Here is a 13,428-nt window from a genome sequence, read left to right as displayed (position 1 = left end):
AAGTTCCTTGGGATCTCGAGAAAAAAAAGTCGGGATCTCGAGATAATAAGTCGGGATCTCGAGATAAGTTCCTTGGGATCTCGAGAAAAAAAAGTCGGGATCTCGAGATAATAAGTCGGGATCTCGAGATCTCGACTTAGTTTCTCGGGATCTCGAGATAATAAGTCGGGATCTCGAGATAAGTTCCTTGCATCTCGAGAAAAAAAAGTCGGGATCTCGAGATAATAAGTCGGGATCTCGAGATAAGTTCCTCTGGATCTCGAGAAAAAAAGTCGGGATCTCGAGATAATAAGTCGGGATTTCTTTCCTTTTTTTCCCTCCATGTCCCCTTAGGGGCTCCGTAGTTTTGTTTTTTCCCCAGTTAGAATAATAAAATTTTTCTCCATGAACTTATTCTGCTATGATATCTTTCCTAAGGGTGAAAAGGCTCAAAGAGGCTCCTGTATATCCTGTATTTCATCATTCTGGGAGTGGAAAAAGAGGAATGGCTGCATTCAGACTGAAATGGRACCTCATAGAAATGTGAATGTTTTCAAGGGTTAGGAGAGCAAACCATTAAAATTGCTGGCAGATGAAGTAACCGATAATTATGCAGATACAATTTTAGCTGCTTTTTAATTTGAATTCTGCGACTGACCCCATGCAGCATTGCTGCTGCTGCTGTGTCACTCCAGGACAATGAACCCGGCCGCGCCACAAAACTGAAAAAATTCATAGTGAAATAAGAATAAAAAACAAAACAAATTGAGTTAAAGCTTAAACTCCAGAAGAAGAACTGATCGTGTCGAGTCRAYGTCGATTTTGACCACAGATTTATCCSCACAAAACTCAACAAACCCTTGARTTCCAAAGAAAACAACAAAAACAGTCCACTCTCAGACTTCCTCCACTAGGATGCGTTTCCACTTGAAAGACAAAGTGACAGAAAACTATTTAAGGAATTTAACTGAACACAATAGATGGAGGGGTAATGAAAACGCACAGCAGGTGTCTGTGTTACTCTTGACTTTTTGATCGCTGCGAAGGCACGAAGCCTGAAAACGATCAATTCTCAATCGGCCCGGTTGGTTGTGACTGGAAAGCCGAGTCACATGCTGCGCTTTACTACGCAGGTTTCCGCTCACCTCTGCCGCGACATTGTTGCGATTCCAATTGTTGGTGTGGTGAAACGGAGGTGGGGGTTAAGTTCAGATGCTTTGCATTCTCATTTTAATTTTGTGCCAGCAGCACCCTAATGATTCATTAGTGAAGTCAGAGCTGCGGGCCAAGGCGGTCCGACTGGTTTGGTGTTAAAAGGAAAGGAAGGAGGATAATCCACGTTGATACTCTGCTAACCAGGGTGAAACCTTGGCTCTCGGATAAAATGTCCTCTTCCCGCCCCGTTTCTGTGACACGTTGTGAAAGCCGTGAAGAGCTCCGCTGCGATTTGAGAATTTTTTTTTTTTTTTTTTTTGGTGAAAATATGAATCTAATGGGGATGCTGTTTATCTTGGCCGCTTACTGGCGGGGATTTTTTTGCTGATTTTCATGCTGCGGCTGTTCTCATCTGCTGAAGAAGTTGCATGACATTTGCAGAAAACGTGAACTCATTTTTCTTTCTGCCTTCCTCTTAAACAAACATCAACTCAGTCAGTCAGTCGGTCCGAGTAAACTGTCTGTTTACAATGCGCTCTGTGGCCCACTATCAATGCCTGACCTTTACAATCCCAGAGCAAAATGCCAAAAAAAAAAAAAAAAAAGAAAAGAAAAGAAACCCTTAAAGGCTTTTATTTTAAATATAAAACAGGGGTTCAAGATGTTACAGAAGATGTCACCATAAATCAAGTCTTAATGTTTTTGTTTTCTCGGCTCAGCTCTTCGCGCTGTTCTTGATTTTGTTTTAATGATGTGTGTTTGCTTCCCGGCTTTTCCTGCCCACTGAGCGTGACACGAGCATTCCCCACAGGAGACGCGGCTGCCACCCGCCTCATTTATGGGTGCCACGCTCTGCACCTTGTCCTCATCCTCCTCGTGCTCCCCGTTGCCTTTTGCACACGATGAAGAACTGATCATCATCATCATAATCATCCTCATCATCATTATCACCCACCTGCGCGACAGGTACATGCTTGCTGACTTTCTAGAACGAAAGCACAGATGTGGTAAACAAAGAAAATAAGTTCTTAGCAACCTCTACCACGCACACGCGCGCACACATTGACGCACGCGCACTGCTCCACCCCACATCCACCTTCCTCGACTGGCTGGGCTTGTTAGAGCTCACGCCCGTACCTGTTTGCTAGTTTGCTGAGACACCTGTCAGGGAAGAACGACTTTTTTTTCTTCTGCTCACTTCGGCCACACTCAGCTGTGAGAAGAGAGCCCTGTCGGATATCAGGGTTGAACAGGTATGTATGTACTCTCACTGTCAACTATCTGGCTTGTTTATAACGTTATTTAACAGATAATCTTAACTTTTTTTTTTTTTTTTGTTATCAGAAGGTTGGATTCGTCACCTAGTGGGAATGTTTGCCTGCTTACACTGATGATTATCACTGTTTGCCCACTTATTTTATTTTTTTACATGTCAGCTCAGTTGACTCTCATCTTTAGCGTTTTCCTTTTAAAGCTGCTGTGTTTCATTAATGATTTATCGTGTCCGTGTGTGTGTGTGTGTGTGTGTGTGTGTGTGTGTGTGTGTGTGTGTGTGTGTGTGTGTGTGTGTGTGTGTGTGTGTGTGTGTGTGTACTGCCAGGATAAAAATCCTTTCTCCATTTAGAGTCACTTTTTATTCAGGACAACATCCCTCTGATACATTTATCTGAGGGATGTTGCTCTGGAAGGGCTAAATTAAAAGCCTCAGGCGTTTTAGCTGTTAATATTTGCATTCCCATTTTTGACCCCCCCCCCCCCTTCTCAGTTTTGCATAAACTGTGGCCTGCTTCGAGATAAGGAAACAGTCACTGAACTGTGTTTTTGGGTTTTTTTGTGTGTGTTTTTTTTGTAATAATACCCAAGGAATTTGACCTCAGAGCAAATTTTTGTTTTCTTTCTGATCCTAAATAAATCGTGGGATCGACTAATTTTGAAATAAGCAACCTTGATCCATCTTTACTAAAATGAGACATTACTCCAAGCTGCTGATGTAAGGAGATGGTTATTTGTGTGTTTCAATTCTTATGTAGGCAATTGAAGTACTTTTCTCTTGAAATGTGGCAGGACAGGATGAGCTGCATGCTTGAAGGATGAGAATGAGGAATTTCTGACAGCCTTTTGGGGAGGGGACATACCATAGGAACAACCATTTCAAAATATGCTAATTCTAAGAAAACGAGCCGTTTGCTGATCACACACTTTCTCTTCGTGAGGTTTCTTACTGATGTATTTTTCAGGTTGCCTGTAGGGGAAAGCGCCGAGATCCCACCAGAAGAAACATGTCAAGAGGTGAGAAGACTAATTCATGTGATCTAATTATGATACCATGTACTTCCTTCAATACTAATAGCTGATGTTATCGCCCCTCTGTACTGAGCTGTTATGATTTAGCATATTAAGATTTCGTGTACACCGTAAAGTAATATGAGGGCTACAGCCCTCACCTGTCCCTAAAGGTTTAAAGAGCCTATACAGTTTCTTGACTTACATGAACATGAATGTAGTTTGAGTACCAATAAATTGACACTAAGTGTTAATAGGTTTAATATATTAATTGCTCATTAAGTCATCACCCGTAGTCACATTTTGGCTGAATTCCCATTTTCTCTTTCACTGCTTCATTTTTTTTTAGTAAGCAGCTTCCCTTGCAGTTGTCCATTTTACACCAGAAAGTAGCACACATTGTTATTTACTTTACAGCTTTGCAATGATAAAAATTTTATCATGCTGAGAAACACCAAACTTTTCAAAAACAACAGTTATTAAGGCTATGCATTTCCAGAACAAAAGAAAAAGCCATTTTTAAAAAAATTAGCTAATCTTGTAACCCTTTATTTGAAATGTGAACTTGAAACATTTAAACTTAAAGGCAATCTTACCACTTCAATTTCCATCTACGTCAAAATGAAACGTCGGGCACTCTGTATGATGGGATAATTGTAATAGTGAGTCAAGCTGAAAAGGACAGTGGTGGAAATACAACATATACCAACCCTTCTGTTGTGTCATTTGTCTTTTATAAACCATTTCCTGGAAAGAGGGCCCTATTTTGATTGGTCAGTTAAAGAAAATGGCAAACTAGGAATGATTAACAACATAATTATGGAAGCAAAGCGGTGATTTATTGCCCTCAATATATGTCTAATGCATTTTGGAAATTGGAGCTGACTGTGAAAAATGCTGAAAAATAGTTTTCTGTGCATGGCAGCCATATATTAATGAATTTATTTTTCGAGTCACAATTTGGACTAATAAGCCACTTATTAGTAAAATTGTATATAAAGCAAATCTTTGCAGCACTTCTCTAATATAGGGTGCTTTAAAGATTTGTTTTGTTACCTCTCTTGCCACCCTCCTTTCTGTCCTTGGTAGCAGGATATATGTGAATCCTTCAAGTTTATCAACAAACATCAACAAACATTTCCTTAAGAAAACTTGAATGCTCTCTTGTCTTTCCCACTTTGAATTGTTTACAAAATCTGCTAAATTCAACCTACTGTTTAAGATTCCTTAGTTGAATTAAACAGATTCATTTACTTTTTAAACTTAGGTTTACACTTATAATGAGTTTTAGTATTTAGAAATTGGTTTTCTAATTAACCTCATTTATCTCACGTTCATAAGTGCACCGCTTTCAAAGTGTAACAGCAATAGCACACCCTGCAATTCGTGGCATAACTCACGTTTGCGCGTGCTCCTGTTTGCGTCCCAGAGGGAGACCGAGCATCTGTGCTTCGCACCACCAAAGTACGAACAAAGCTGAGGGGAGACGGCAGCTGGCTGCAGCGCCGAGATGAACCTCAGGCTGAAACTCAGGAGGAGGAAAAGCCATGGTAAAGCGCGTGCCTTCAGAGAGTCCCGTCCATCTCATCGGCTGCCCAGTCACTCGAAGAGACACAACTAAAACTCTCTGTGCAATCTGTGCAGGTTGGCAGAAGTCAGAGCCAGGCGTTTGAACGGAGCTCCCATTGAAACGAGCCCAGTTTCCTCACCAGTAAAAGCCACGCCGCCACCAGTACAGTCTGACACTGAGAGGTAGAACTGTATTTTGAATAAGGGTGCAGGTTTACTTTAAAAATGTTAACTTTAATTTTTTTTGACCAAATCCCCGTCTTGATTTTCAGTAAACCAGCAACACAAGGATACCTGATCAGGTAGGAGAGACACTCACTCTGATCCATTTCTTTAAAAAACAACAAAAAGGTCAAAAACTAATCAGACCAATTTTTTTTTATCTTAATCAAAAGCAGACTCAAGACTTGAGAATACAATTGAAAATGTTAGTTATTTCAGTTGAATAATTGACAACAATGTATCTCATACGGATTAATTACTTAAAACTAATTTAAGAAGAACACAGAACAGAAATGTCATGGTACACACAGTTGTTGGAGTAGGTCACAAGAGGTTACTGCTGAAGAAACTAATTAAATTAATGGAAAGTTGAATGGAGGGAAAACGTGGTAGAAAAAAAAGGTCCAGGTTATGAACTACAAGCACTACATTTCTTAAGTTAAGAAAATCCTAAACTAAAAACTTCAGATGTACCTTAGATAAGCTGAGGGTGAAAGAGGACTTAAAGTGTCCCTCTTTTAAATTAAGTTTTCTATTTTTATTGGAATTCAAAGTCCCAGAGTCTGGAGGAAGAGTGGCTGAGGTATCAGACTCCAAGTTGGTGGAGGCCCACTGTTTTATTACAAATGCAATCCATTTGTACTGTACAGTACTTGTACACATATTTACCTTCAAATATTTGTTTTTAGTGGTAATCTAATGCAACTGTATTAATGTCGGGATGCTGAAGAATAATGCTAATAACAACATTCTTTGTTTCTTTTGCCTTCAGAGGTGTTTTTACTAAACTAGAAAAGCCTGCTTCAACTCCATCATCTAATGGCACAAGGTAAAAGCATCTTCCCTTAAAAACAGCAGGTTTACTTGCACAGTGCACTCTGAAAACCACATTTCTGCATGTTATTATTATTATAAATTTTTTTTTCTCAGCACAACAAAAACATTCACTAAAAAGCCTTCAGAGACCTACAAGAGGATGTAAGTGTGCGAATAAGATTTCCAGGTAATAGCTTGCGCCTCGCTGAGAATGTTGTGTTTTTCATGCGGTGTGTGTTTGTGCTTCTGCTCCGTAGAGCCCCTCACATTGTGAGGAACACTTCAGAGAACCCCGAGGGCCAGCTCAGCTTTGAGGAGCAGGAGAGACGGTGAGACTGCGCTCCCGCCGAGAAGCCATGTGCCCAGAGAAAACAAACCAAAAAAAAAAAAAAAACCCAACATTCTGAGTAATATCACATCGTCTTACCGTGCAGGACGGAGGCCGCCCTTCATGTTATGAAGACAAAAGCAGCCAACAAACGATCCTATGTTTTGTCTGCTGCTAAGCTGTACGAGTACGTATCATTTAGGTCATGTCTCTAATGGATGTAATGAACTTTAACCTGATTCTGGAAGTGGTTATGTTTCCAATCCATCCCAATCTGCTTTGTAGAAATCTTATTTACTCTAAGCGTTTGTTTCTAAAATCTGTCAGGACTAAAGATACACCGCCTGACACTTCTTTGGCCACCAGCGATCCTTCATTTGTGGCTAAAAGGTTTGAGTTTCTTCATATTGTGTTTGGCTCTGGAGCCAAGAAGATACGAAGCATGTTCTCAAATTTCGACATTTGACTATTTACGCGTCTCTCTGTGTGAATGTACGCATGCAGGGTGGAGATTTTTGATGATGCCGACAGCGCGGTGGAACCGTCTCCTGCTGTTCCTCCCACATCTGCTGCCTCTGCTCCTGCACCCAAACCGCAGTCAGCGTGAGTCTCGTTTCGTGTTTCGTGTTTACCAACGACCTTAAATAAGGCAAAACTATTGGCTGGTAAACATAAAATGTTGAAAAATCTGCCTCCTTATCCAAATGAGTGTGATGACACAAACCTTAGCAAGACCCGTTTTATTTAAGTTGTTTAAGATCCAAGTTTCTGGTTGCAGACTATAGGGAAGCCCACACTTTTACGTTGTAGTTTTTTGCAGAAAAAACATAAACTTTTGTTGACCTGGCAAGAAAAAAAAAGAAGAAAGAAAACCCTTCCCTTTCTTTCTTTATTCCTTAGCTGAGCTCAGTAGTTAATCTCTTCAGCCCAAAGTGGTCTTCAGTTCTCAACCCTCGTTCTCAGAACTAAATGTGATTGTCTCAGCATCTCATGCATTAGCTGGAAAAGTAGAGAAACGTCTAATTGTGATCAGTTTTCTTTTGTTTTAACGTATCATAAAAAAAAACCTATCCAAAGCAACATTTTTGAAAACATTTGTGAAATTTGTCCCTTTCTTATTACTGTTTTTATTATTGCAATCACATCTACTGCGCTCGATGTGATTTCAAGTTTGTGTTTGCCTCATCCTTTCACAGTTTTGACTGTGAATTAGCCCACATTTCATCTATTTCCTCATGCATCTACGTTCACAGCTCCAGTACTGACACAATCGCTGCCTTGTCCGACACCCTCATTTCTTTGGACACAAACCCTAGCAGGTATTTACTGAAAAACATTACAAAAGCACGACCCTCTCAGTTTAACATCGTTGCCCAAAGGCCCCCCAACACTACACTATTTGATTTTTTTGAGTTTTTTTCCCCTTGCAGCGCTGAGAACGACAAGCAAGAGCTGGCAGAGGAAGAAGGAGGCCCGGTGGACAGTCCCACCCCAGAGGACAGGTAAGCAAAATCAGTAACCGCCTCACTTGTGCCGTAGCGTGGCTGGCAAGAACACAAATGCGCTCTGATTTCCACTATGTTCACTTCAGAGCAATTACAGAACACACGTCTCCATTTTTGGTGCCTTAAACATGAGACATGACTAGTGTCCTAAATTACATTTGATTAAACGCAGTACAAACATATTTAAGAACGAGATGTTTCTGGGCTTTCTTGCCAAACCAGGTGCTTTAATAACGCACTGATCTGTTTTTTTTTTTGTGTTGTTTTTTTTTTCTGTCTCTTCCTCTCTGCAGTGTTGAACAGGAGCCAGATACAGAGCCCAGAGATGGCGAACCAATAACAGGCGATCTCCTGGGTTTCAGTGACAAGTTTGTTAAAAAAAAAAATTCTTTCTCATTTTGCAATTAAGAAGAATTTTTGAATGTTATCCATAAGGTGGCACTGTTGGACCTCATATAAAGTCTCTCATCTGTCTCAGGTTGCCTGTATGAGTTTTAAACACCCCCCAATCTGAATCCCCTCTTTGCTCATCAACTTCTTGCTTTCCGCTTCCGCAGTCCAGAAGAACCAGCGGAGCCTGTTCCATCCAGCCCGGGGCGCTGGAGTCAGGATCTACTCACTGGACTTGGCGGGTACAGCAAAAAGGCTCTTTATCCCCTCAAACTGCTAATCCGGGCTCATTTAAAGAATTAGTCGGTTGTAAATCTGTAGTTGCTTTGTTAGCAGCTAGCAAAGCATCACCTTAACTCACCTCGATGAAGTTCTAAAACTCTTCCCCACTTTTTACTTTTCTGTGCAATGCCTGCCTGGTGAGTCCAGTCCTGCACAGACATCTGACACCATGAATCTCATGGCTCCGTGTCATTATAGCGAACACAGAGCCATGGAGGGCGAGAAGAGCCCGATGTGACAACTCACGCTTCCCATCTTTGCCCTCCTCTTGTGTCAGTAGTTTCTTTTTATTATACCGCAGATAAAGGAGACAAGCAACCCTGATTTATGAGATTCATTTTTATCACAAACCCAAAGTTTTAATCCACTGCTCCGTGGCAGCACCAAACAGCCTCCGATTCCTGAATGAAACGACTTTGAAACTTTAAAAAGCCTTTCGTTTTTATCTGCACGTCTGCGTCTGGAAATAGAAAAGAGCGCGCCGCGCTGATTAGTATTTCTGCTTTTGTTTTTGCCTTTCCACCAGCCTCAGCATGCAGCAGCAGGAGGAGGAGAAGCAGACGGATGAGACAGCCGTGGAAACACAAAGGTAGTGGGAGATGACAGGCTGCTCTTAAACAATTATCTATCTGTGCAGAGCTGCTCCCTCGAAGAAGCACGATATGCGACGCAATGATTTATACCGACTCTGTCTGCAGCGTTGGCCCCCACAGTCACAACACTGTAACGACCAAAGCTGTGGTTATTCCTGACAAAGAGCGCTTATGGAAAGGAGAAGAAAGGAAAAGCATATTCAGACAGTCTGCTTGTTAAATAGTTCAGTGGATTTCAAGCTTTCCTAATGGAGTAACACTGTAAATAGTGTATGAGAGCAGCAACAGTAACCTTTACTTGCCCTGTGTTTTTTTGTTCCCATCATGCCATTCATTCCTCTCCGTCTTCTATAATTCTGTCTTCCCATTACCAAGCCGAGAGAACAATTTTGTTCACCCCTTGAACTTTTCCTAATTCATCAGAAATTAATGTGATAGACAAACACAAAGTGGAGCACAATTGTGAAACAGATAAAATCATTAGCCTCCTTTACCTTAACACTCCTAAATATTGTCCAGGGCAACTACCCACCTTCACGAGCAACTTAGCTCAAGTGAGATATTCTTTAGGCAGTATCATGCTGTGGGGATACGTTACTTCAGAAGGATCATCAAATCAATCAAATCTGAAAAAGAGCTATTTGGCAAAAACAATTGGTAAAAAAATGTTTCTACATGTGTAAAGGTGGTAGAAATGTTATTCTACAAAGTATTAAATCAAAGGATAATGAACACAAATGCATGCCACACTTTTCAGATTTTTCACATAAAACATGTGAAAACAAACAAAAAAAATACAGGTATAGTTTTAGTGTATGACATAAAATGTCAATATAACACATTGCAGCAGTTTGCTGTTGGAAAATGACAAAAAAGGCAGATGTTTACTGAATATTTATACAAGATAATATACCAGAACACTTAGTGAAAAATATCTCGGTTTCTCACATTGCTGAAGTGCGTAGTATAAATTTGAAAGTAGCATTTCCATTTGGTAAAGACACCCCTGATTCTGATTCCGATTGAGTTCGGCGCTGCGTCCGCTCTCTGTTCCTGTTTGCCATTCAAACTGCATTGAATCTTTCCATTACGAGTCAAAGTGATCAGAATTCCTCCGACACCAGACAGGGCCGTGCTGAACAATTGAGAGTGAAATCAGTGTGAAATTGTTTTTCAGCTCGGCTGATCCGTTTGATCCAAATCCGATAGGGACTGCATCCCATAACAGGTAATCATATTGGTTTGGCGCTGTGACTGTCTTCCAGCCAGCCAGATAGCATCTCGGCATGCATAATGCAGCAGTTTCTGATTATGAGCCACTTTCCTCCCATCGCAGCCCCCCTGACCTGCTTGAGCCCTCCGCTGATGTTTCCATCAACAGGTACAGGAAAGATTTCCCAAATCCCTCCCTCTTTCTCCTCCTCTAACCTCAGCTTGTTGCTCTGACACTATCACGTTGCCTCCTCACAATGTCTTCTTTGCTGCTACGTCTGCTGCTCCTAATGTAATCATCGTTATTCACAATTGGCACCAATCGCTCTGGAAGTGATGCACATGCAGTATATACACCACGGCTTCCGCCGTGAATATGCTCCATTAGCAGTGGTAACCCTGGTCTGTTTTACATTTTGTCTTTCAGTTCAGCAACAACAGAGGAGACGATGGAAAGTCCAAGACCAAAAGAGTTCGATTGCATGTAAATGATCAATTTAGTTATTTATTACTTCTGTTTGGCACTTTTCTTTTTAACTTTCGGCTTTAAATATCTGTCGGTTTTGGACCAGTAAAAACACAAAGATTAACATTTGAAGACTTCAGCTTTGGCTGTCCTGTACTCTGATGGATTATTTTTATTGAATTAACTCTTCGTATCTATCTGCTATTCCCTTCACAACATTGTGCCAGTGGTAACGTCCAATTTAGTCAGCAGGCTATAGCATTAACACAAGGAAAATAKTYTTTTTTTTTTTTTTTTTTTTTTTWCCTATTATTAAAAGTTTAAGCTTCTGTAATGAATAATCGATAACTCAATTTATTTTAATATAGAGGACATGACCAATATGAACTTCTTATTCCATTTATGTAGTTTTGCCTTCTCTTTATTGTTTTATGTAGTTGCGAACAGATATTTAGCTCCAGGATCTGATCTGTAACAGTGATTGTGAAAGTGATCCTAAAATAAAACATTTTTTGAGCATCGCCATCTTGAAACACACGCACGCACGCACGCACGCACGCACGCACGCACGCACGCACGCACGCACACAAAGTAGAACAAAAACATCCTCTTTAATTGACGCTGCATACTTAAAACTTGTGACTTAAGTGGATGTGGCTTGTTAACATTTCCAAGTTTGAAGTTGGCTTAAACATCCAGTAATGCTTTTTATTCTCTATACGTTTTTTCACACAGGAAGATTATTACTTCCTACCTCCATCGCCTGTTATCCCCCGTTCAAACTTTCTGATGGGTTAGAGGTTGATCAAGTATTGTTTGTTGGACTTGTTTTGAGACGGTTGAAGTCTTGTTGCCTTACAGATTGGTGCTGCTTTTATTCTTATTGACCAAATAATCTTAATTTATATATATAAAAAACACTCAGAAAGGTACTACACCTACAATAATAATTGTGTACAGCCTTTACAACAGAACATGAGCAATTCAGAACTATCCCTTTATAGCTTCATGCATTTAACTTTAGGAAAAAAAAAAAAATTTTTACAAAAAAAAAGTCAAGCTCCTTCATCTTTCCCCACTTCTACTGTTGTCATATGCAGAAATACACCGTTCCCAGTAAAAAACAATGGATCTGAACCATGAGGAGTGTCTTAGCACTGCCAATCAACCTTGTGTATGTGCTGCTCAGTGTGGTGGAGAAAGAATTTACCCCTTCCATGAAGAGTTTATGCACCGTCATCGGTGGCCATGCTAACTAGTCTCAGCAGTCATTTAGTCATTTCAGGCTCTGTTGTGGTGAACCAACTGTAGCTTAGCAGAGAGAAAGGGGCAGGATGTGAGCGGCGTGCACACAAGCTTGATCGACAGCGCTAAAACCCTGCTCCTGACTCTGATTGGCTGTTTGTGACTGAGTGGTGTATTTCTGCGGTTAGCCCTGGGAGCACTGGGAGAAGACAGAGGAGCTCGACTTTTTCCACAGATTATCCGTCTCACACTGTCACGACATATAACAGTTTTAACAAATTTGAAAAAAACCCMAAAAAACAACATATATTTTTTGATAAAAGTTAAAGTTGGGTTTGATGTCATTTCATGCCCAGGTCCTGACTAGGTGTAACTGCGGAGCAGCGGGAGAAGCCACCAGCACTTGCTCTCCGTTTACTGTCGTCCGGTTTTGTTTCTATCAGCAATCCTCTAATTGTTCTTCTCCTGGAACTTTCTGATGCAAAGACACTTGCTCCACTCTTTTGTGTTCAATACCATCAAAAGAATCTTTCAACGTGTGTCTGTTTCCTTTTTTCAGTATGGCGGTAGAACTACCTGAATACTCATGTCCCAACATACCAAAACCGTAAGTAGACTCTTTATAAAGAACTTCAGTTGCACATTGACTAATTTTTTCCCCTTTAACCTTGTTTATATTACATTTTTTTCTTTTTTTTTTATTATTTACTCTCTGAGTTGGAAGTTTTTGGACATAGGTGATGATGAAAATAGGTCAGATATTTGTTACTAGATTCCCTTCATAGCTGTGACAAAGAGGTCCAGTAACTCTGCTCTGCTTTTTAAAAATAAATGTACAGAGTGAATATGCCATCGACTCATGTTACTTTTACATCCTTGTTTGTGTTCCAGGACGCCAGTGGGAGTTGAAAAAGTCATCTTTAAAATGACTCCAATGCAGTACGAGCCTATGTACAAAATGGAGGAAGAGGTGCCCAGTGTGGTGGGGGAACAAGTCCACCACTACTTTCTCCAAGCGGAGAAAGTAGAAGAGGAGGATGAGGGGGACAAAGCAGAAGAGGAAGAGGAGGACGAGGGGGACAAAATAGAAGAGGAAGAAGAGAATGAGGAGAAAGTAGAAGAGGAAGAGGAGAATAAGGAGGAGAAAGTAGGAGAGGAAGAGGAGAATAAGGAGGAGAAAGTAGGAGAGGAAGAGGAGAATAAGGAGGAGAAAGTAGGAGAGGAAGAGGAGGAGAAAGTAGAAGAGGAAGAAGAGAATGAGGAGGAGAAAGTAGGAGAGGAAGAGGAAGAGGAGGAGAAAGTAGAAGAGGAAGAGGAGAATGAGGAGGAGAAAGTACAAGAGGAGGAGAAGAAAGTACAAGAGGAAAAAGAGAATGAGGAGGA

General features: G+C 40.8%; 1 protein-coding gene across 1 annotated transcript in view; it reads left to right on the top strand.

Moving 5' to 3' along the window:
* The first annotated feature begins 2,074 nt into the window (after positions 1–2,074).
* The window catches only part of znf185 (zinc finger protein 185 with LIM domain), an 18,039-nt gene continuing 6,685 nt past the window's right edge, over positions 2,075–13,428 (top strand). Inside the window, exons 1-21 of the mRNA XM_008420031.2 lie at positions 2,075–2,387; positions 3,372–3,423; positions 4,847–4,967; positions 5,062–5,169; positions 5,259–5,288; positions 5,981–6,037; positions 6,139–6,186; positions 6,282–6,353; positions 6,459–6,539; positions 6,680–6,742; positions 6,857–6,955; positions 7,606–7,671; positions 7,783–7,854; positions 8,151–8,225; positions 8,415–8,489; positions 9,056–9,118; positions 10,300–10,350; positions 10,459–10,503; positions 10,762–10,818; positions 12,605–12,652; positions 12,937–13,315. Coding sequence (XP_008418253.1) covers positions 3,414–3,423; positions 4,847–4,967; positions 5,062–5,169; positions 5,259–5,288; positions 5,981–6,037; positions 6,139–6,186; positions 6,282–6,353; positions 6,459–6,539; positions 6,680–6,742; positions 6,857–6,955; positions 7,606–7,671; positions 7,783–7,854; positions 8,151–8,225; positions 8,415–8,489; positions 9,056–9,118; positions 10,300–10,350; positions 10,459–10,503; positions 10,762–10,818; positions 12,605–12,652; positions 12,937–13,315 — 1,620 coding nt within the window. The 5' untranslated portion in view covers positions 2,075–2,387; positions 3,372–3,413. The remainder of the gene's footprint in view (positions 2,388–3,371; positions 3,424–4,846; positions 4,968–5,061; positions 5,170–5,258; positions 5,289–5,980; positions 6,038–6,138; positions 6,187–6,281; positions 6,354–6,458; positions 6,540–6,679; positions 6,743–6,856; positions 6,956–7,605; positions 7,672–7,782; positions 7,855–8,150; positions 8,226–8,414; positions 8,490–9,055; positions 9,119–10,299; positions 10,351–10,458; positions 10,504–10,761; positions 10,819–12,604; positions 12,653–12,936; positions 13,316–13,428) is intronic.

Source organism: Poecilia reticulata, linkage group LG10 (assembly GCF_000633615.1).
Source record: "Poecilia reticulata strain Guanapo linkage group LG10, Guppy_female_1.0+MT, whole genome shotgun sequence".
In the NCBI taxonomy this organism is placed as follows: domain Eukaryota; kingdom Metazoa; phylum Chordata; class Actinopteri; order Cyprinodontiformes; family Poeciliidae; genus Poecilia; species Poecilia reticulata.
Note: the sequence above shows the minus strand (reverse complement) of the source record. Positions and strands in the feature narration are given on the sequence as shown.